The sequence below is a fragment of the Marmota monax genome, unplaced genomic scaffold (assembly GCF_021218885.2).
Source record: "Marmota monax isolate L192 unplaced genomic scaffold, Marmota_monax_Labrador192_F-V1.1 WCK01_AAM20220418_F8-fsc00099, whole genome shotgun sequence".
Lineage (NCBI taxonomy): Eukaryota > Metazoa > Chordata > Mammalia > Rodentia > Sciuridae > Marmota > Marmota monax.
Window position 1 is genome coordinate 5,573,362 of NW_026692126.1, and position 23,421 is coordinate 5,596,782.

Genomic DNA, 23,421 nt, shown 5'->3' on the forward strand with positions numbered 1-23,421 from the left:
GCCACTACCCCTTCTCTCCCAACTTTCCACAGACCCAAGTGCCTGGGGTGCTGCTTGAGCCACTTGATCAATCTCTCATTTCTGTTTGTGAAGTTTCTCAGCCAAGAGGAAAACCATTAGGTGTCAAATTGCAAGTAGAAAGCATCTAAAAAGCTGCAGATTCCAGCACCAGTTCCTGCCAAAGGACCTTAAATAAACTTAGTTGGAAGGAAGATGTCAGAAATGATTCTGTAAGTGGTGTATATAGTCCTGTTAGGTTAAAACATAGGACTCGATTTCATCTACTGAGTTGGAGCTGTAAAAGCAGACAAAACAGTAGGGCTCCCCCCACCCTGTCCCACACTCACAAAAATACACACATACACACACACACACATACACAAATACACACAAACACACACCCACAGGCACATACTTCCTGGTTTCTTTTGTTTCTTTTGTTCCTTCCTGGTTTCTTTTTCAGATAAAAGAAAAATCCACATGAAGAGGTGAGCATCTCTTTATTTATATGTTTTAGCCAAAGGTGAGAGGTAAAGTCGAGATGTCTCTAAGATGCAATGACTATATGTCACTGTAACCTAGATAGAAAAGAAAACTTGCACACATAAGAGGGGAAAAAAATCAATGCACCTTGAAACCATGATTAAATAGATAAAATGTTTTGCCTCCATATTGTAAAAGACTGTTATTTCAATTCAATACTTTTTGAAAAGTTGTAGCCTCATTTAAAACTAAGTTAAAGAATATAGAATCTCCTTGTGTACTACATGATTTAGCGTTGCATGCCACCAGACTTACTTTGCCATCAAAAGGTCCAATAATATAAATGTCTCTCACTAAGCAGTAAAAACTAGAGGCAGAAACTGCTTTGCCCTCCAGAGTTAACATGACAGAGAACATGGTGTGCAGAAGGCAGGCAAGTCCTGGCCCCCGATACTTCAAATGGGAGAGTGTTAGCCCAGAAGTAGAAGAGAAAAGGATTTGCTGGGCACGATGTTCCACTCCTGTAATTATGTTCTCTGATGCAAATTCCCATGGAAGCGAGAACAGGTCTCCTCTACACTCATGTAAATGCCCCAGAAATAGTTGTGGGAGGAACCTGATTCTCACTCAAGGCAGATGCTGAGGAAAGGAGGCCAGAGAGTGGGGAGAGATCAGTAAGGAAAAATCAGAATAAGCCAAAGGGGCAATCCAAGATGACAGGATAGTAGTTAAGCATGGGTGCCAGGATTAGCAGAAGGGTGGTGGGCTGTCAGGTCTCTAAACAGAAAGACACTGGAGAGTATAGCTGAGAGTAAAGCAGTGGAAAGCCAGTCGAGTACAGGAAACAACAATGCATCAGGACAATAAATGAACCCTAAATTAAGGGGTCCAAAAAGGTATGAACATAAATGGTAAAAGGTCCAAACCCCAGAGTGTGAAATCCTGTGATTCGAAGTGCCAGTCACAAATAGTACATCAAGGAAAACGGAAAGTACTTAGAATGGTCCTCTCCTGGGATAGCGGCAGTATGAAAGAGGAAAAGCATTTATGTAAAAATCTAAGCCACTTTGCCTGTTGCCATGAAGCTGTGGGAAAATGGAGAAAGCTGGTAAAAGAAGAAGACCTTAGGGAAATGATGCACCTCTCTGGGGCACAGTGCTGGTGACAATCTCCATCCCCCTATGGCCCGGGAGCAGTATATCCTTGGCATACGGAGAAGAGGGACTCCAGGTTCTGTAAGAAGAGTCTGCATCACTGGGATGGATCTATACATCATAGGACACGGATATGCAATACTGAGTCTGAAGTCAATACAGGTCAGAGGGAACAGACGGATCGATCTTGCTAAGAGCCTCTGCAGATCACAAACCCTTGAGCAAAGTGACTACTGGCCACGAGGCTCAGGAGCCACATTTTTTTCATAAGGTTGTACTTTTAAAATTTGTTCACCTCATGAGCACAGAGCAAATGAGAGTAGTTAGAAGGTACTCTGGAATAGAAGGTGAACTGGAGAAATTGTCCTTGCTTGAGGTTTCTTGTCCCGGCAGGTGAACAGCCTCAGTGTTCCTGGGAATTCAGATGCTGTGAGGACTGGGAATTCATATCAAAATACACCACGGTGTTCAGCTCACCTAGTTGAGATGCTTTGCTTTAAGGGACGGCATGAGTCTCCTGGGATAAATACCCATAGAGGCAGGAACAGCCACAGTAAGAGAAATAGGTAGAGGCAAATGCCAAAGTTGAATAGAAAGCCCAGGAAACTGTTAGGTAGAGAGACCGAGATGGGTGCAGGTAAAAGTGATGTGTCCAGTACAAAGTATAAAGTTAGCAAAAGAGGTCATCATTTTCCTGAGTGGAAAAGGAGACACTTGCTTCCTCCTAAAAATGAGAAGAAAAAGAGGCAGAGAAGAGTGACCCAGCAGACCCACAGTGCCGATTTATACCATTCCAAACAGGACAAGTGACGAACACTAAGAGATGGCAAAGCTTCAGGCTGCTGGTGTGTTTCGTTGGGGCCAGAGCTATATTTTCAGAATAATTGAACCTGAGAACTTTTTGGTAAGATGTGTGTTTTCCATGATTTGAAGCAGCCAACTCTTAATATTTTATCAACCTTTCTCATTCATTTTTGTTATTTTCCTAACCTTTGAAGACACTTGAGTTTGCCAACTCCAAAGCTTGACTGGTCTGGGAAGAGCCTGAAGCCAGCAATTTTAGAGGCAAAACTTTTTAACAATGATCAGAGGAGCAGAGATTATCTAGGGCCCAGGGAAAGAATGCACAAAAACAAGACCAGGATAACTTGAAGACAGAAATGAACTCCAGTAAGGAAATGCTGTTAGTAGAGCTGTTGTAAAATTTTAATGTTTTTATAATTACAAGCACACAGATTTATGCATACATAGTTTTCTAAAATCTGTATTTCTTAAATTATCTTCTTAAAATGTGAATCTAATTTACTGCTATATTTTGCTACTTAGTTCTCCCCCAATTGATTCTTTTGTTTCAGAAAATTGTCAGAGCAGACAATAGACTAGCCAACCTTCCCTAAATTCAACTTACCAACCAATGAACACCTAGTTAGATTGGCCAAAAATACATATCATACATGGAATTCAACTGATGTATTTCTATATTTGTTAGATGCATAAGGCTTTTGTAACATTGTTCATATTTAGAGCAAAAAATTAAATGATTCAATCTTGAGATATGTATCTCTCTCTATAAATATATGCATACATAGTATATGTATGTGTATATATACATACATACATAATATATATAATGTATGTATGTATACATACATACATATATATTTCTTCTCATTTTTTAGGAGGAAGCAAGTGTCTCCTTTTCCACTCAGGAAAATGATGACCTTTTTTGCTAACTTTATACTTTGTACTGGACACTTTTACCTGAACACATCTCGGTCTCTCTACCTAACAGTTTCCTGGGCTTTCTATTCAACTTTGGCATACATATTATGTATGTATACTTTTTTTTCTTGTGTAGAAAGGACCTAGTATTCATGTTACATGAATTGGACAAAGGGATACGGTTGTAAATACGACATTAAAAGATTCACATGTGGACGCTCTGATCCCAAACAACACTTATTTCCCGTGGATGCCAACATCAGAGCAGTTAGACAGAAGGGGATTTCTATAGTGGAAATTACAGACTGGTCCACTTTAGGTAAAGATTATGAAATGTGAAAAAAATAATTATCTGCAGAATAATAAGACTGGTTTATCTTTGAGGTACCATTTTTAAGCACATGCTAACAATCTCAGTGATAGAAAACATCAGCATTCACATGAGAACCTATAATGAAAGCAGATATGACTGCAGGCTCAGTGTGTTGAATAACACTGAGTTAGAGCACTTGACCTTCCCCATCAGAATGAAACCACTGCAAAGCTTTCAGCACAACCTGGTGGTCACTCTGCATTCTACAGCAAGGTGATGAAAGAACCAAGTGCATCTATGTAAAAGTAATTCAGTACAACAAAATTATCCCTGAGAAAATACAAAGTGTTTCCATGAAACTTACTTTTCGGCATCCACTAATAATAAATAGAAACATAAAGGAGTAAAAATAGAACTTTTTTGCCAAATTAATCTTTATTCAACACTCATTTGGAAAGAAAATATATATATTAGATGAAAAAGGCTCCTGGACTAAAAATCTAGTCTTCATATATTTTTTCTCTATTTGGAGAGTTATTTCCATAGAGTTAAACTTATAAATTATTTAACACATCAATAATTTTGTCTTAAAGAAAAAAAAATGTTGGAGTGTAAAAATCAATAAATTTAGCTGGGTGTGGTGGTACACACTTGTAATCCCAGTGACTCTGGAGGCTGAGGCAAGAGAATTGCAAGTTCAAAGTCAGCCTCAGCAATATAGTGAAAAAGCTTTAAACAACTGTCTCTAAATAATAATTATAAAAAGGATGGCTCAGTGGTAAAGCGCCCCTGGGTTAAATTTCTGGTACAAAAAAAATAGTAAATTTTAATTTGTTAATAAGAGCCGTTGTTAGAAATATAAATTTAAAATTTAATTAATAATAATAATATTTTGTTTCCCTAATGAACAAATATCACATTTGAAGTAATACAAAATTATTGTGTGATTTATTTGTCTAATACCTCATGCTAGCATGCAAATGTCACCAAATTTATTTATGTTGTATATGAATTGTCTTGCTCTCTCTGTTTTTTATTAAAAAAATATCATTGTCTATTCCTCATAAATCAAGGGCTGGAATTTCCAATTTGGTTATTATGTTTCAAATCTTTATTACAGACCCATCTAAGTTGAGGGAGGAATCAGGCTACCAACTCAGGCAAGATTTACTGTCAGAGATTTTTTTATTCCTTCTGACATCTTAGATTATAAATTATTGGGGTCAGAACTGTGTATGAAATTTGAATCTTCTTTGAAGATTTTCTTTGTTGTTTTTGAAGAAAATTATTGAGTAATTGTATAAACAAAACCCAAAAATCTCCCCATCACATTTATTAGGGACACTAAACCATAACCTTAATAATCTTTCCATTTTCTTAAAAGATGTTATGATGTTAAAGGGTTAAATGTCAGTTTTACTTCTAAGTTAATGAATTAGTGTTGCTTGAGTCAGTAATTGTAACAAATATATATCATTATGAAAACCAAAGATTGAAATATGATTATTTTACTGAAATTGGATAGAACATTTACTCTCCTGTCTATAATGGGTTAACCTAACATTAAAGAATTTTTCAACATGAAAATAAAATGGTTCTTTTTCTTTATTTGAATGACACATAGAAATTATAATTTCTCTTGGTAGAATTCATTTATGTTGGCTCTTATTTTTTTGAAAATGAATTACATCATAAGTCTTTCATTTATTTTTAAAAATGGATTCTCATTTTTAAAATTTGTCAAAATTTTAGATGTCCATTCCACAATAAAATCACTTCACTGGATTCGTGTAAAATTCATATAGACACTATTTGTACTATATGTTGTACTGTGATATTGATACCTGTTTAGTTAGGTAACATGGGATTGTTAAGTGTGCTTCCAAATGGATTTTTACACCTGCCTGATAAGAAAAATACTCCAATGGAGACTTCTTAGGTATCATATTTTATTTGCTGCTTTAAAGCAATCTTAATTTCCTGTTTTAAATGTGAAATTATTTTTATGTAAGGTAAGAAAACCAGACAGAAAGGACCTAGAACCAAATGCTTCCTTCTAGAGCAAAATACTTCAACCCAGAGTGGCCACAGAATGACAGATCTAAATATATTTAGTTTTAGTTAGTCACTCCTTTAAATCCCTCTCTGAATTCCCCTCACTTAACGAATGGCACAGTTCCTGTCTGATGGCGGGAAGGTCTCCCATTCCTATGGCACAGTATCCCATGAGCAGTTAAGTAAATATACAAGGGGGCTGTGGTAGACCAGAAAGTCCCCCATAAACGTTCTTCTTTCCATTTTAAACACCTCCTATAAAATGTCCCCAGGGCCTGTCACGTGTTGAAATACAAGTGACAAGTTCCTGAGGCATGACCGCTGTTAAATTGAACCTAGATTAAAAGCAGGCACAGTGTATTATGGTTTATATGTGACTTGTCCCTCCAAAACTCATGGGAGACAATGCAAGAAAGCTTAGAGGTGAGATGATTGTGTTATGAGATCCTTAATCTAATGGGTGTATTAATCCATTGATAGGGATTGACTGGATGGTAACTGTAGGAAGGTAGCCTGTGGCTAGAGGAGGTCGGTCCCTAGGGGCATTCCTTTGGGTTGTATCTGCTGTCCTTGTTCTGTGGGCCTCTCTGCTTCCTGGTGAGATGTCCTGAGCGCTTTCCTCCACCATAGCTTTCCTGATGCTCTGCCTTATCTTGAGCCCCAAGGAATGCAAAGGGCTGGACTGTGTATAGACTGAGACCTGAAACCATAAGCACCAGATAAGTTTTTTTCTTCTGAAGTTAATCTTGTCAGATTTTTTTGGTCATGGCAGCAAAAAGCTGACTAAAACACAGGAGTTTAAATATTCAAAGAAGGAAATGTTGGAAATGATCGGCATTAGTGCAGATATCAATCAAGTAAGAATACCAGAGGCTGGGGACCCTGTGTGCTATTAGTTAAAGTCACAGAACTTCAGTGTGGATGACTTGGTTGAGAAAACATGATAAGCAAGTTGATGAGTGTTTCTAGTAGATACTTTATGAGAAGTGAGCAAATTTTATACTTTAAAACAAGTTCTGGGGGTGGGTAAACACATGTGTGGGACACAGGGCATATGGGATGTCATAATATGTTTCTTTCAGCCCTCCTGGGAACCCTAAACTTCTCTAAAAAATAGACACTTTTTTAAAAATTAAAAATTTTAAAAAGCTATTTTCATGACTAATACTAGGAAATACTATGAAATGGATGTAGGAATTCTATGATAGCATTTAAAAAGTTCTTATTGACCATTTAAATGTTCTTGCTACTGCAAGTTGGTATGGAAGATTAGACAGGTTCAGATACACTTCCTAATTTTGAGGTGCTGTGTCCTGAGAAAGACACTTGTAAAACTGGTACAATGGAATATGACATATGCCTTATAAATTTATGGCTAATGTCCTATGAAAATAAGAAGGGAGCAATGAAGTCCAGGTCAGGAGGTCAGAGATATTTACAGGCTAGGTGGTATTTGAATGTCTTAAAATCATAGACATTTGCCACTCAGTGTAATTATCCCATGTTATCTCATCAGGAAAAAAAGTCTTGAATTTGGCAAAGGAAACAGATAAAACAGACATAATAGCTAGAATAGGAAAAAATAAATTATGCTCAGAGAGCTACTTTTATGATAAATTATCTACAGAAGATGATTAAAAATTAAGGTTCTTAGAATTAATAAAGTAAGATTTCTTATAAATAAAATTATATCCTAGAGATAATAAGTCAGAGTAAGGTAGAAAATAAAGTTGAAGATTCTTTGACAGGAGAACAAAAGGACATTGTGTTGGGAAAACACCCCAGAGAAAAACCCCAACATGGAGCCTAACGACCCTCTTTCTCCTCTTTGTTTCTTTCACTGGCGCGAAACATTCCCGCCAGCACTAATGTTCAAACCCTGCCGGTGGGAAGCCTTAGCTCCAATAAGAATTAACTTCTTGGGCTGACACATGGAAGAGCTTGCCAATAAACTGGCAACCCGTTATCCACCTCAGCCCTGTAACCTCTCCTTAGACCTATATAAACACACAGCCTTTGGTAATAAAGCGGGACCTCTTCGGTGATCTGTGTCGTATGGTGTCTCCCATTCGTAGTGCGGTGCGGTGTCTTCCAGTCTTACACATTGAGATAAAAATATAACAAAGTAAATATAAGAATATGAGAGAATTTGGAGGTTCAGTTCGAAAATTAATACTATGCCTCCCCTCCACAAACACAACGAAGGATGAGATAGGGGGAAAGCTGGATAGACATCAAAGAGGAGGATGGAAAGTTGGAAGAATTAATTCAGAAAAACTAATTCAGAAAAATAACATTAGTTTCCATACTAAATAGAGCCACCAAATAACTAAAACAGAAATTTAACAACAACAAACTTTCCACCCCTTGGCAACTTATTGTGAAATTTTTAAATATTGGTGACCAAGAATAGATTCCAAAAGATGTCGTGAAGTCATAGAGGTCAGAAACCAGTTATAAGCAATCTAATGGTATCAGACTCTCAATGGTGGAAAACAAAGGAGAAAATTCTTTAAAATTCCAAGAAATGGATGTAGAAGACCAAATAAGTGTTCCTGGAATGAATGAAAAATTCAAAACATCATAATTTAAAAAAAATACATGGAAAAAGGTTGAAGTCCAAATAGAAAGATCGAATGTACACATTTTATCCTAGGAAGAGTTCACCAAGATTAAGCCAGATGGCGTTTCTAAATTTCAGTGATCAAGAAAGAAACATGAAATCATCCAGGAAGAAAACAGAGTTAATGTTTCTAAGATGAAAAGTGTGAGTTGGCTCCAACATGCTACAGCAACAGTCAATGGCAGAGTTCGGTAAAATAAAATCTATAACATTCTGTGAAACCTAAAATGTGACTCCTAAATTTCATACCCCTTCCTTGCTGTCCTTCAAGTGTAAGGACAAGTGTAAACACCCTCAATTATGCAAGAGCAGAGTGAATTGGCAACATGGGCAATATCTGAAAAGACCTACTCTACAAAGAAATCACGTTTATTAGGTATGAACAAAAATAAGGAATTCAGGAATGGCAAAGCTTGGGAAAGGAATTCAATCTTTAAGTTTTTCTTTCTTTCTTCCTTCTCTTTTCTCATTCCTTTCTTCTTACTTTCCATTCTTCCATAGATATTTATGGAGAAATAGCTACAATAACATTGTATCTGAAAGTGTTCAGAAATTTTTAAAAAATGGACTTAGTTTTAAAATAGGTGATAGACTCACAATTTAAAATTTAAAACAGTATGCCAAGATGTAAAAGTTCCTACCAGTTCACCATCTCCCACACTCCCTGTAGGTAAGTACGTACGGAATGGGGAGAACTTAGTGTATCTAAGCAGATGCTTATAGAAGGAAATTTTGGTTGTTTCCAATTTCAAAGAAAAATGTAATAATTTTTACATGTGACACTCCGGTACTGTGTCGATATTTCTGGAGGGTGATTCACCAGATGCAGCATTTCTAGGTAAAAGTAGAAATGCATCTGTGAATTAGGTACCTTGCTCTTTGTAGGGTTTGTATTTTGTAAGGGGGAAATCAGGAGAATCCCATTTACCCATAACCCAAACAACAGTATGTGGACAAGCATTGTAGATTTGCCTTTGAGAACTGTTTTTTCAGTGTAGTTTTCATTTGCATTTCTCTTAAGTGAGTAAAATCAATCCTCTCTTTTATGTTTTTAGGACCTTTCATAGTTTCTGTTCGTGAAATATTTTCTTTGGCTACTTTTCTATAGGATTTGGAATGGCCTTTAACTTTCTCTTTGGTTCTTTTCTGTATTGCTTGCTTTTATATAAGAATGTCTCTAACAAAATAATACTTATTCTATGAAATGTAAAAACCACAGATGAAGAGTTTGACACGATAAAGTGTAGGGAAATCTGTTCTGAGATAGGAGAGACGAAGTGAGCTTAGTAAAAATAGAATGTGTATTTTAGGAGGACAGGAAGAAATTCAGAAGGACTTCTCTGCCTTTCACCTTTCCCCTTCCTCCTCCTTCTCCTGCATAAAAGAGTCAGTGGTATTTGATGAAAGAAGGAAGTAGGAGTCCTGGATTTATTCACATCTGTGACACCTCGGGAGATAGTAAAAGATATTGATTTAGAGGAGAAAAAAAGATCCATCCACTACATTGTGGTCCTTGGAATGAAGTTTGAAATCACCCACATCTAATGGTGCCAATAGATAATTTAAATTTTTTAAAATAATATTTTCAAAGGTTTGGCGTTGTAGCTCAATGGTAGAATGTTGCCCTGCATGTACAAGGTTCTGGGTTCAAGCATCAGTACTGCAAATACTTGTAATAATAATAATTGCAAGCAGAGTACCAGCAGGAGTAGGAAGGAGGGAGAGGAGAGAAATTTGACTGACACAATCTCAATGGTCTTCAGAACAGGGGAGCTAGTGGGCTGAAGTAGGGCAGAAGCTATTGATGCTCTGTGTAAGAAACTGAGGTTTGGAGCCCAGAAGGAAGAAGTGCTTGAGTTTTTGAGGATTTTTTTTTACATAATTAAAATTTGTGACTATATCCTGTTCTCTTTTCTCTTTTGTGAAAATTAATGTCAAGAATGTCTTGCATTCATAATAATTTAGCAACTCCATAAAATATAAAACACAGATATCACATATTCCTAGAAAGATGCCCTTCTAAGCAAATATCCACAGAATTATGTTAAATAATGAACACCCTACAAAGTGCATCATCTTTTAATGATAAATACAATTAATCTTTCATTAATATTGCATAAATGCTCCTGAAATTCATATGTTCTGTGAATGACTACAGGGCACTGAATTGAAACTTACTAAAAAAATTATATGGACAGAAACAGTGGAGTTTAGTAATTTTACTAAGTTATCATTGATTTGACTACTTTTGACCTTTTTTTAACTTCCTGCATTTAAATTGTGAACAAATATTTTGCTGCTTCTTGAAAGAACAAATAGAGTTTATTTCCCACTGACTCTAACCAAAGGGAAATTTGACTTCAATGATTTAATTCAACGTTACTTTAAACAAAGGAAAAACTGCCAAAGCATGTTTTATTTACAAAAAAAAAAAAAAAAAAAAAAACTTGTTTCATTTAAGAAGTCATGGAACAAAACTGAAACTGACTGTGAGCCCAGATGAGAAGCATTAGAGTGTCTTAGAGGAAACCCACACACTTACACATGCATTGAAAAATCCAAACTACAGTCTATTGCATTTATATCATGGATACACATTTTCTCATATAATTCACATGACTAGGTATTGAACATGAATCATTTCTTGATTGTTAAAGTGTGATTCTTATAGTACTTGTGTTTCTTCATGATGCATGCATTTAGGCTATCATTTAGGATTACAAGAAGCTCCAAAATAGCGTGGAGGTCAAGGTCAAGACTCAGCATCTAGGACAAAGATTTGGTGAGTAATTCAAGACTTGGTAAGCCAATTAGAACACATCAGGTGCTCAAAGAATTATGTAGTGTAATTTAAAAAAAAAGAAGCATGACTTAAAAGCAGGTCAGTATAATCAGGGTTAACATCCACTACAATGTATAAGAAGAACTGGGAAATTTATTTGCCAAGTCAATTCAGAATAACTCAGAACAGATACTAGATTGTCTTTGAGAGAGTTCAGTTTTTTATTTCTGATAGTATCACAAAAATATCTGAAATGTTACCTTTAAATCTTCTGCATAGTCTTTCTTCATCCCTCTCTTTAGGTTAAGCTGTCAATGCAATGAAAGTAAGTACTTGCATTTAAAGGAAAAGTTCATTCTAAAAGGATTTGCTGCTGAGTATGGAGGTGCACATCTGTAATCCCAGAGGCCCAAGAGACTGAGGCAGAGGTTGGCAAGTTCAAAGCCAGCTTCAGCAACTTAGCAAAGAGGCCTTGAGCAACATAGCAAGAACTTGTTGCAAAATAAAAAATTAAACAGACTGGGGATGTGGCTCAGTGGGTTCAAGAGCTCCTTGGTTCAATCCCTAGTACCTAAATAAATAAAATAATAGCTATATGTTGGTTTTAAAATTTTTTTATAAATATATAAAATATATTTGTAACATGTATCAATCCCTTTCTCCCCTGCTTCCTAACTTATATAACATATTCCGGAAATGTAATTAATGAGGGACGTTATAGTCTGGTTTAATGAGACATATGAGTTATCAGTTATCTATTAAAAATTTTAGCAGGTAGTAAAATAACCTAGACACACAGTGAGCAAACCTTGGCATTAAGCCTGTGTTAACCGGTGTGGGACAGGTTCTATGGGTGCCCTGATTCTGTCTCACCTTTCATCCCATGTGTTAATATTGAACAGATTTTTTCCCTTTCTAGTGCCATATCTTCCCAAGTCATATCGTGTTTGTGAAAATCATTTAAGGTTATACAACCTATGACAATTTAAGATGATATTTTTATCTTGGACAGGATACCAGATTCTTTGGTTCTGATTTGCCTCCTATACAGGAGAGACATTATTGAATTCAACAACTTTCCGTTTTCTGAAAAATAAAATGTTAAGTTCACCAGAGATTCCCCCTTTTACTGCAGTCATATGATGCATATGAGTCTTGAAGGAAACACATGTATACTGAAAGTCCATTTATAGTTCCCTGGCTTTCCAAGTTTGGGGACAAACAAGGTCAGAAAGACTCCTTGTGTCACTCCTGGTAGTGTGAATGAATCATACCCTTCATAATGTGGTTTGCATTTTATGGTGGATTGTTAACTTGTTTTAAATGCTGATTGATGCATTCTCTGACCATACTGAAATGTGATCTAAACAGTAAGAATTTGTTTTTATTTCCAAATTATGGGACATTAGAACAATGACGTTTGTGATTTATTGAAATGCCTTATTTCCTGGCACTCACATTAGCAATGAGATGATCTTTATTTATACGCATTATGAGAACCATATTTTCCCATGGATGTTTATTTTTTTGTGTAATAACATTGATTTTGGAAGAGGGCTCAGTTAGGCTTATTATGTTGTGCAGCATTGTTGAGAGCAGATATTACAAATAGTTTGTGGGGGATTTTTTAATTTGTTTTAATCATGAAATAAGGAAAAAACAGAAAATAAATTCAGATTGCTTTCTCCACTAATTTTTCAAAGCATATGAACAAAGGTGATACTCAAAAGAAGAGCAGAAGGTTATGAGCACAGCTTATGTGCCAGCAAAGCTGATTCAAATTCTAGCTCTATCATTTAATAGATGTATTATACCAGGCACTGACTTATCTAACAAGCCTCAGTCCTTCGTCTATAAACCAAAGATAACAAGATTATGTATGGCGTAAAAATTGTATTGAGAAACAATGCAGGTAAAACAAGTAACTAATATTTAGCATGTATTTTGCCTCAGTAAATGTTAATTATTACAATAATAATTTTTAAATTTATAAGTTATGGTATAACAACATACTTACCTTCAATTGGATCAGTATTAATTTTAATGTTGATTTTTAAAAATTGTTTACACACAAATCTAAATTATTTTGACCTTTTAAATCTCAGGAAATTCCTTTTATGAGGAAGAATTATATTTTCAGATGATGGATGAAAATATTTTGATTAAAGTTAAAAATCAAGGCTAATTCCACAAATGTTCTTTTAAGTAAAATGGAAATTGTGAAATTTTCCAAGTTAGAAGTGCAAGATTTTGAAAATATATACATAATGAATACGTAATTTTTATTTTTAAAATTTAATATGTATATTTATATTGCCTAGTAATATTTTCATTTCTGATAGGCAAAGAACATTTTTTTAGTATATATTCAATACAGCATGGGATATACTCATATTAAAAACTTTTTGAAATTCAAATGACTACCTTGTATCTTATCTGACACCTAAATTTCATGATTACAAAGGATTGAACACAAAATAAAAAAGACCAATAGTAGAATAAATCTCTTCATTTAAAACAGGAAGTTAAATAATCCAATTTTGACTATGTCTCTTTGAAGAAACTTCAGATTATCCCATGTAAAATATACACAGGAGAATGAAAGGACAATCTTTCATTTTCTACTAATTATTACAGATTTTTATTTACTTTGAAGTTGTGTGTGTGAAGGCCTTCATATCAATACATTTTGCAATGAGTTAGAGGCAATTACCACCCACTTGTTTAGCCCTATTATGATGCTCTGAAAAGTTTTATAACAAATCTCCACTATAAATTAAAAATTAAGATCAGCCCTAGTTACTTGTAAGAAATAATAAACTTTACATTCAACATTTTAAGGAGAAAAAAAAGGAAAATAGGTACAATGTTAAATTTCATAAAATAGCTACATTAAGTAGTCAGATTTTTCTGACCAAATATTAGAATTCTGACCAGAAGTTTACACGTTTTAGAGCCATCTTGCAGAGACATTCAGCTACTGACATTTATAAGAACATATTGGGGCTGGGGATATAGCTCAGTTGGTAGAGGCCCTAGGTTCAATCCCTAGCACCCCCCAAAAAAGTTATTTATATACAGATGTGAAAAATTGTGGTATATATGTGTATTAAGAATTGTAATGCAAAAAAACCAAAACAAAGTACATGTATAAAGGCATAAATTGGCGTGAACATACTTTATATACAGAGATACAAAAAATGGTACTCTATATGTGTAATAAGGATTGTAATGCATTCCACTGCTGTCGTGTATTAAAAAATAAAGAAAAATTCAGAACAAAAAAAGAACATATTAATGCATATACATTCTGAAAATATCTGATACTTATGTAAAAAATTATTGCCTGAAGAACTGAATTTTAAGATTACTAAATATATCTTTTATTCCCCCATGAATTCTGGCCCCAGAAACAAAATAAACTTTAAAAGAAACATAGTCTCTTTCTGTCCAATAAAGAGACTCCAGGATTCAGAATTTTATCCTTAAAATGGAAGAGACTTTTTTAAGTTGACACCTTTTGCTTCATTTTTCTGACTAATTCCTGGAATTAATAATGTCAGTACCAAACATTAGCAAAGCAATCTTTTGTGTTTTGTGACAGATTTCCTATGAATGCAACCCATAGCCAAAGCCACTACATACCATTTTCTTTTTAAGATGGAAATTATGGACATATCCTACATTCAAGTACACCTTCTGGTTGATCCATGTTCTCATAGAGTAACTGGTCTCTGAACCACAATTTACCCTTCCCTTTACTGCACATTCATATTTGCAAAAGAAAAAGAAAAATTTCACAGCTTGTTTCTTAAACTAATAGAAATTATCATGGCTATATTTTCTAAGTAGTTATTTTCTATCTGAAAGGATAGTCTCAAGTAGGAAATATATATTTTAAACCCACAACATTCACTTTTGGAAGATGTTATGTGCAGTTGAAACCTCTAAAGAGAAGCTATTTATAGATTATTTAAAATTTAGGTTTTGCTGTTTATTTTGAAGCCACTTACATAAAGATAAATATCTACCATGCGAATCTACTGGGCATTAGAATTACAAATTATAATAACATTATCTAGTAAATGATCTCTGGTCAACTTTCATGAAGTGAAACTAAAGTGCAGAAGTCTGAAAAAGTATCAAGAAAAGCAAAAGTAAGATGTATTTCTTTCTGATGCCCATAATTGATGATTTTCACCTGCCTTTTTCTCACTAATAGGTAAAAAAGGTGGCAACTGACCTTAACATAAACTGGAAACTTTTGCTTCGTTTTAAATTTCCCTTTTTTATCTGTTAAATAAAGGCAATGAAATATACAATAGCACAAGGATTTAATGCTAATTTTATGTTATAATAAAAAAGAATTTGAAATAGAAACAAAATAAATGTGGCTTGTATAAAAAGCAATTGATGCTGTATAGTTAAGACATTTGATATGAGCTACAAAAAGGAAAATATAGAAAACCAAATAAATCTAAAGATAGTGTGACCCATGTTGAAATGCAGAATTCATTAAAAGACATCTTGGAAAGTACCATTATTCTTGAGGATTTTAAAAAATAAATTCTATATTATTATTATTATTAGATTATGTGTCTTTCTTTCGAGAGTTGGAACCTGTAAAATTGTTGTAAACTGTTATTAATAGTACTTAAGCCACATTTTAATAGGTGCGTACATATTCCATATAGGAACATGTAACATTTAATATATTATAAACAAGGAAGTTAATGATTGAACTTTATTGTGGCTATCCATATGAATTCCTAGTGGTAGCAGTCTAAGAATTTGAGATATTCAAAGTAATCACTAATGAAAGTCAAAGATGAACCTTAACATGGGAAGTATAGACATGCAATATTGTATTTCTCACATCAATCTTAAATTTCATTAAATAGCTACGTTAAGTGTCAGATGTAAATAGGACACAAATACATTTTCTTGCTCTGTTCATATCCCTATGGGTTTTTAATATATACTACATTTATTTATTTTAAAGATGTTTATTTAAATTCAATTATAGCAAACATAAATTTGGTCAAAGTCGAAAGCAATAAATTCCATATATTGTACAGAGTGTAAAACCCATGTGAAAAAAGCAATATAGGCTCAGTTGAAAATTTTAAATTAAATATACCTAAAAAGGTATTAGACTAAATGATAACAGATGGAGTATAAGATTTCCAAATTTTAATTTGGTTAACTTTCTTGTAGTACCTATACACACACATGCTACTTTTATGTACTCTAAGTAAAATAGTGAACTATAAGATATATCAGAGTAGAACAAGGAGGACATCTTGAGGTCATTCTAGAAATGTACATGTTGCTAATCTTATACAGAGTACACATGCAATTTATGTCTTAAAAATAGATCTTTCAAGCTAAGTTAACAGTTCCAATAAAAAGTGTGGGTTTTTTTTCTTCTTCAGAAAAAAAAAAGTTTTATGCAAAGTTTCTCAAGAGCATTTAAATTCATTTGAAAGCTCTACCTGTCCACCATCAGGTATTCAAACACACACACATGAAGACTACTAAGAAGTTGTTTTTGCTGAACGACAGGTAATATTTTAAAATAAGCATAACACTGTACAAAACATCTTAGCAAAACTGGCTTAAATATTTTTTCCACAGTGGTAAAATAGCATCTTCCCCCAAACATTGGTCCAGTGCACTTTGATCATCAGTCCAATGTCTTCCTATTTTTCCCTCCCACTTCTAGAAAAACAGAAAACAGCTAGCACAGGCTTTGAGTTGCCCCATGTACGTCTTTTCCTATGAGCTTTGAGTTAAAGCTGGACTCGCAGGACCATTGGCAGAATGTTCTGGCCCCTCGGTGCCACTTGTGGGTTCAGCACCTTCCACCTCTTTGCTTCCTTGGTGGGTCTTGTCTGGGGCACCAGCTTGATGAACGCAATTAGCATCCTGCTTTGCTTTGTCCACTTCATTATCAAATTCAACTTTATCTTCTTGATTGCTGTTTTTCTTTACTTGTCCATTCTGGGCAGGGTAGGTGTTGGCAATGATGTCATATAGGAACTGGTATTGCTCCTAATGAAGGAAAGCAGCAAGAAATTACATGAGGAAAACCGATGTCCTTCTGTATATGTCAGATGAAAATTAGCAACAACTAATCCTTTCCTTCTGGAAGTCTGGATGAAAGTTCTCTGACATGTCTGCATAAGGAAAATTTTGAATGACTTATTTCCTTGTGGTCCTAAAGGATGAGCTGCTTTCAAAATGGACCCTAAAGCACCACCAAATAGGAGTTCATTTCCTTTCTAACATGTGATGTCTCAGTCCCATGCCTTTGCCCTTGATGCCATTTTGGGGCTTATCTTCTTGGTTAATGCATACAGACCCCTTAAGAATCAGAGCAGAAATCACCTGCTTCAAAAAGTCTACCCTGATCCCCATAGCCTAATGCCCCTATTTGTGTCACTATAATTTCTCTATGGTTTAAATTACTACATTGTTGACTAAACATCTGCCATTTCCCAACATCAAACAATGAGTCTCTCAATAGTAAGAGTACAGTAGCAGGCACTCAACACATTTATGAAATCAATATAGTAAACTCAACATTGTACATAGTAAAATGCTTCATAGATTTTAGAGAGCAATAATTAAATTTATATTGTAAAGAATTACTAATTCCCAATTAATCAACTACAGTTACTACAACATAAAGAAGATACATGCTTGATTTTTTTAAAAAAATGTAGCATTTATTATTCTCCTGTATGTACAGCTCTTCATAATGCAACTTCAGGCACTTAGGAAAAGACTGGGAGGAGTCTGTGTTCCCCACCCCTTAAGTCCAGGTGGCATTGTGACTTTTTCAGCTGGTAACAAGGCAGAGGAAGACTGGGTGTGTTTGATTCAAGCCTGCACCTCAGAAGGTCATCCAGTCACAGCTAAATGGCAGCCAACTTTCAGCCTAATAGTGACAGAGATCATTTGAGAGCGACTAGACCCCAGAAGACTCGTCAGCTGGTGGCAGACATATGAGAGAGCCTGTTCATCTGAGCCCAAGGAGATCAGTAGAGCAATCCAGATAGGCTTATTGAACTACGATCAATGCTGTTTAAACCACTAAATTTTGGGGTGGTTTCTCACACAACACTAATGGATAAAGAATTAAAGGAGGAGAAATTAAGCAATCCATAATCATTTAAGGATTTTTTTAATGGTCTGTCACAACAAATTGCTCGAAAATGCTAATTACGTCTCTTATTTGTTTTGATAAAAATTCCATGTGAATTGTAACATAAAAATAGAAGAAAGAAAAGAAGAATAGGTAATAGTAGGTAAGGACAGGAGAGAAGAAAAGAAATTCAAAATAAAAAAGAACAAAGTGTTAAAAAAAAAACAATGGTGAGGTATACTTACAAATGTGGAAACCATTCCTGGCCTAGATTTTCGTAGAGATTTCACTACTTGGAAAACATCCACTACCTCTTCGGTTTCTGCACTTTCCAAGAGATTTAGCAAAGCACAAAATATTCCTGTTTGCTGAGATCCATCTCTATAAGAAGAAAAAATTAAAATAGAAAACTAGTGTATTTTATGGAAAAAGTGATATTCGTATGAAGTAGGGAGAGATAAAATATATTTTTTTACTAGATTGTATTATTCCAATTTCATAAGCGTCAGTTATTTCTGTTAAAAATTTTTTTAGAGGGGAGTGATTGATCATTTTCAATTTAGGATTTTAATATTCCTGTATTTTTAGAAACAATTGGATTGGGCTTTTAAAATATATTTTATTCTATTTAGTACTTCATTGGTTTTAAATGCATTTTATTTACATCTGAAGTTATTAGGACCAATATAGTAATGTCAGCTTGATAGATGAGGAACTCAAGAGTTAAAGACACTAAAGGCATAGTTAGAAATTGATAAAACCAGAAGTAGAAGACCATCTGCTTTTCTTTGACTCTTCTGCTCTCTACACTTTTTACAAACATTTCCACTTCCATACCAGAAGAGGAGTGAGAACTGATAAGAATTATTCATTAAAACAAAGGAAAACAAATGATCAATTTTCTATGAGAGGTGTAAAGCATTATATAATAGATTTAATTATAGCATGCATTATCATCAGGATGCTGTGTACCATACATAACTAAAGAACAGTTAGTAGATATTTAAGCATATCCTAAGCATATTTCTTAATACATAGAAGGTGAAACTTCCTTTCAGTTCCTTTCTTTCCATGTAAGTCTCACTTTTGAAAATTCTAATAAGTTATGAAAAGTACAACATCTCCAAGGGCTTGATTCTAGTATCTGCAATTCCAATAACACCGAGGCTTTTTCAAAAATTCTAAAAGTATTTCCGTAGGTTTATATTTCTCACTTTGCTTTATGATTTTTTTCAGTTCTCATTTATTTTCATATTCACTTTCACGTAAACCTTCTATATTATGAATCTTTATCTTAATATCTTCTAGTTAAGGTGGCTATTTATCACAGGTAAAATTCTGCACAGAAAAACATTCACCACAGGTGAAATTGGAAAGCCAGCATAACAGAAACTAATAAAATCAAGTATTAGATTTGGTATTACTAAAATATTTGCCTCTGAGGTCAGTTAAGAAAATCAAATAATGGATTTAAAATCAAAATTGCTAAGCACTGAGGTATCATTTAATATTTAAATCTGTTTATGGAAGATGAAGCTTTCAGTCCTCTTGCTTCTGAAACATCAAGTAGAGGGAATCAATGCAGATGAGCATATATCCACTGCAATCCATCCATCTGTCTGTTCATTCACCCTTCTCTCCATTCATTTGCTCATTCAGCCATTATGACATTCTAGGTTCAGGTACTGAGGAATCCAAGATGACATGATATTTGGTATTTATTGATCTAAATTTATTGCCTGGATTTATTAAACTCAAATATAACCATTTCTATCATATTTATATAACCATTACTCTGAAGAAATATAACACAGAGAGTGACTGTCTCCAGCAGAGATTTTCTCTGGAGTCATATGTTTTATATATCAGGACAAATAGAAAAAAGTGCCAACAAAGAAGTCAAGTATTTGGATTTTTAGAGCACATCCTATCAAATTCCACCCACCTGCAGTGAATTAGGATAGGCACACTCTTGGTGTACTTATTCCCTTCAGTGGAATTCTTCTTGGATAGTTTTTGTTTGAGAATCTGAATCATGGAAATTAAGTCTTTGGGATCTGCAGGAAGTTGTTCCATACTCCAGTTGGTGTACTGGTACTGGTACACGGTTCTAGGCTCTTTCCTCTAATATCAGAAGGGAAGGGGACATTAGCTGAAGTGATGCTCCATCCATATAGTTTACAGTCACATTTTCTTTACAATTGCTTTCATGTAAATAATTTAATATTTTTATTCTGAACCATTACACAGATGGTAGCGTTTCTCAAATAAAATAATTTATATTAGCATTCCTACCAGAGTTAATTATATCAAAGGTATATACCATCTAAATTGTTTATTTACCTTGGAATGTCTCAATTCAAATACACGGAGAGTATAAGTTGAATGTTTGGTTGTGTCCTTCAGATCAACTTCTAAATCTCCAAATGTTTTCTTTTCTTCTCCCCAGTACTGAGCACAGATTTCCTAGATAAGTAAGAGTATGATTCAATGACATCTACACAAATGTTGAATTTACTACGTGAAGTATTCAGAGAATCAATCTTTCTCTCTTTTTTCTCTCTTTCTCTCATCTTTCCTTCATTATTTTCTAATAAATGGAAATCACTGCATTCTAAAATTGAAACCTGCCCACAAAAATCTAAAATCCATTTGAAGATATGGTGAAGATCCATTCAACAAATATTGTGCAAGTAAAGGAAATCCGGGAATAATCAATGTAGCCAGGAAGAGCTCTATCTTTGCTGATGTTGGTCTTCGAGATTTGTTCCTGCCTTCCATATTCTGATTAGCACTTCTTCAAAATCTGGAGATTGACACCTCCAATAATTCATGCCCTGCTGTCTATCCACCAGTCCCCGAGGAAGGAGCCTGCATCATTTAGGGATTTGTCTCTGCATCCTGATGACCAGCACCATGAGTTACTAAATTGGCAGAATATCAAAATAAAGGGTCATACTGTAGTGCAGGTGAATCACAAAATATTTCCTCCTTTGCAGATTGCTTTCCAGTGCTACAAATCTGCCATTGCTGACAATGATGGCCATTCGTGCTTGTATTCTCATTCTATTTCTTGACTTGCACAATTTAGATAAGTGAAAAAAATTACTGGAATTCCACGCTGGAAATCTGAACATATATTTATTTCATAAACCAGAAGAAATAAATTAAAAAAAGAACTTTCTGTATATGAGTAGAGCATAAGGGGAAAGGAAAGAAAGTCATGATTCTTAGTGTATGTCTACGAGGGCTTTTATTAAATAAGCATTAACATATGTTAGGTAATTTGTTAGGTGTTAAATATCTTAGGTTCACCTTCAATTAGAATTTTATGGCAATAAATACTGCATGGGAATGAAGAGGGAAGGATATAGATAAATTTTTCAGGAGTTTTGATTTTCTAGAAAAATAGAGTCAAGAGGGAAGGGAAGGCACATTTATGTATAAGGAGTGTTAGTAAATACTAATACTATGACACAGGAATGATAATATAATTGGTTCATAAAGACTCAATCCATAAACCTACTTTTCTAAAGTAAAGAGTAAGTAAAACATAAAAAAACAGGAGGGAAATGAAAAGATATATAGAGTCTGATTTATGAAGTTCTTAAACATCAGATAAGGAGTTTAATTTTTATCTTTTTTCCCCAAGATATTAGAAAAATTTTATTCATCACCTCAAAGTGAATTATGTATTACAAATTTTGGTCAAAATAATATTATTAAAGGTGTTTTCAGTAGTACCACAAAGTATCTATACCTGAAGAAAAAAACAAATAGTAAACAGGTAAGCATACCCTGAAATCTATTCATGTTTAGAAAATTCGTACACATGTTTTATAGCTATGATTTGGAAGGAACACACAAAGAGCTACATGATTTTCAAATATCAAACACATAAAGTATTCTCCATGCTCAGAATAAATCATTAGAAAGATGTAACATCTTTTTAATTTTTTAGAAGGTGTGTGAGACAGTACCTAATTTTATACAACAAAATACAACACTTCTAGTTCTCTTTATAGCCCCTTTTCAACACTTTTGTGGGAGATGTTCGTGAGTATGGTGGGCTAACAGCTTCTTACCTACACTCTCTTGGGTTCAGGAGTTATGGGAGTGAAAGGAGCTCAGTGGAAGAGTGCTTGCCTAGCATGTGTGAGGCACTGGGTTCAATTCTCAGCACCACATAGAAATGAATAATTTTTATCTTTAAAAAAATATAAAACGTAGCATTGTTTGTTGTGATGCTAAAATTGCAGTGTTCTGGACATCTGTGAGTAGCAAGACTGGACAGGCAATCACGAAATTGTCAGAATCCAAACCCAAAATGATGGGAGCCAACATGGGGGTGGAAGTTGTCTTAAAACTAAACAAATGGACCTGTGTGACAGAGGGACCAAGAAGACAGGAGCACAAAGATCAAGCAAGTAACCCAAGAATGGAGAGTGACATTTTATAATAGAACAACTTGAAACAAATATATATATTCCCAAAAGGACAAACCTGGTTTCCATGATTCAGTTCCGTCAACATGACAATAACCTTGACTTTCCTTTGGAATATCATCTGCCAGAAGTCACCAATGGTCTCTTTCAATGGTCCTTGAGTAGCAATCATCATTTCTGGTTTCCAGTAACCCTTCAAAAAAAAAAAAAAAAAACAAAGGTGGGGACTTTGTTTGTTACTACTGCTCTCTGAAGAGAGAAAAATAGTCAGCTTGATATCAATGCTGGTACATTAAAATATTAATCCTTAGGTTCAAAAAGAAATTTAATAACCTTATTATATATAATTATATACAGTAGATATAATTATATATAAAATATGTACTCAAATAATAAATTAGCAAATAATGTTATATCAAGATTAAGACATATTATCTTGAAAAACAAAGATTTTCCTTTCAAAAATACCCCCCAAACCTTTTATTCACTACATTTGTTATTACTAAGGTAAAAAGAATTCCATAGCACTTAAACTATCTTTATCATGACACTACTTTAGTTGGAGTCTATACATTTTTATGATGTAGCATAATTTAAATAATGTTCATTGAATATTGAATGTGTGTTTTAGGAAATCTGTGGAAAGAAATCTAACTTAGCATATATGTAATAAGTATTTACTGAATGACTGAAA

At 34.3% G+C, this 23,421-nt stretch overlaps 1 protein-coding gene across 4 annotated transcripts in view; it reads right to left on the reverse strand.

Annotated features, from left to right (window-relative positions):
* Positions 1–16,310: 16,310 nt before the first annotated feature.
* Positions 16,311–23,421, reverse strand: part of Ptprc (protein tyrosine phosphatase receptor type C) — a 116,199-nt gene continuing 109,088 nt past the window's right edge. For all 4 annotated transcript variants that reach the window (XM_046464787.1, XM_046464770.1, XM_046464780.1 and 1 more), the window contains 5 exons: positions 22,786–22,920; positions 20,626–20,748; positions 20,228–20,406; positions 18,528–18,663; positions 16,311–17,186 (listed from right to left, as the gene is read on the reverse strand). In XM_046464787.1, the coding sequence (XP_046320743.1) occupies positions 16,911–17,186; positions 18,528–18,663; positions 20,228–20,406; positions 20,626–20,748; positions 22,786–22,920 (849 nt within the window). In that variant the 3' untranslated portion in view covers positions 16,311–16,910. The remainder of the gene's footprint in view (positions 17,187–18,527; positions 18,664–20,227; positions 20,407–20,625; positions 20,749–22,785; positions 22,921–23,421) is intronic.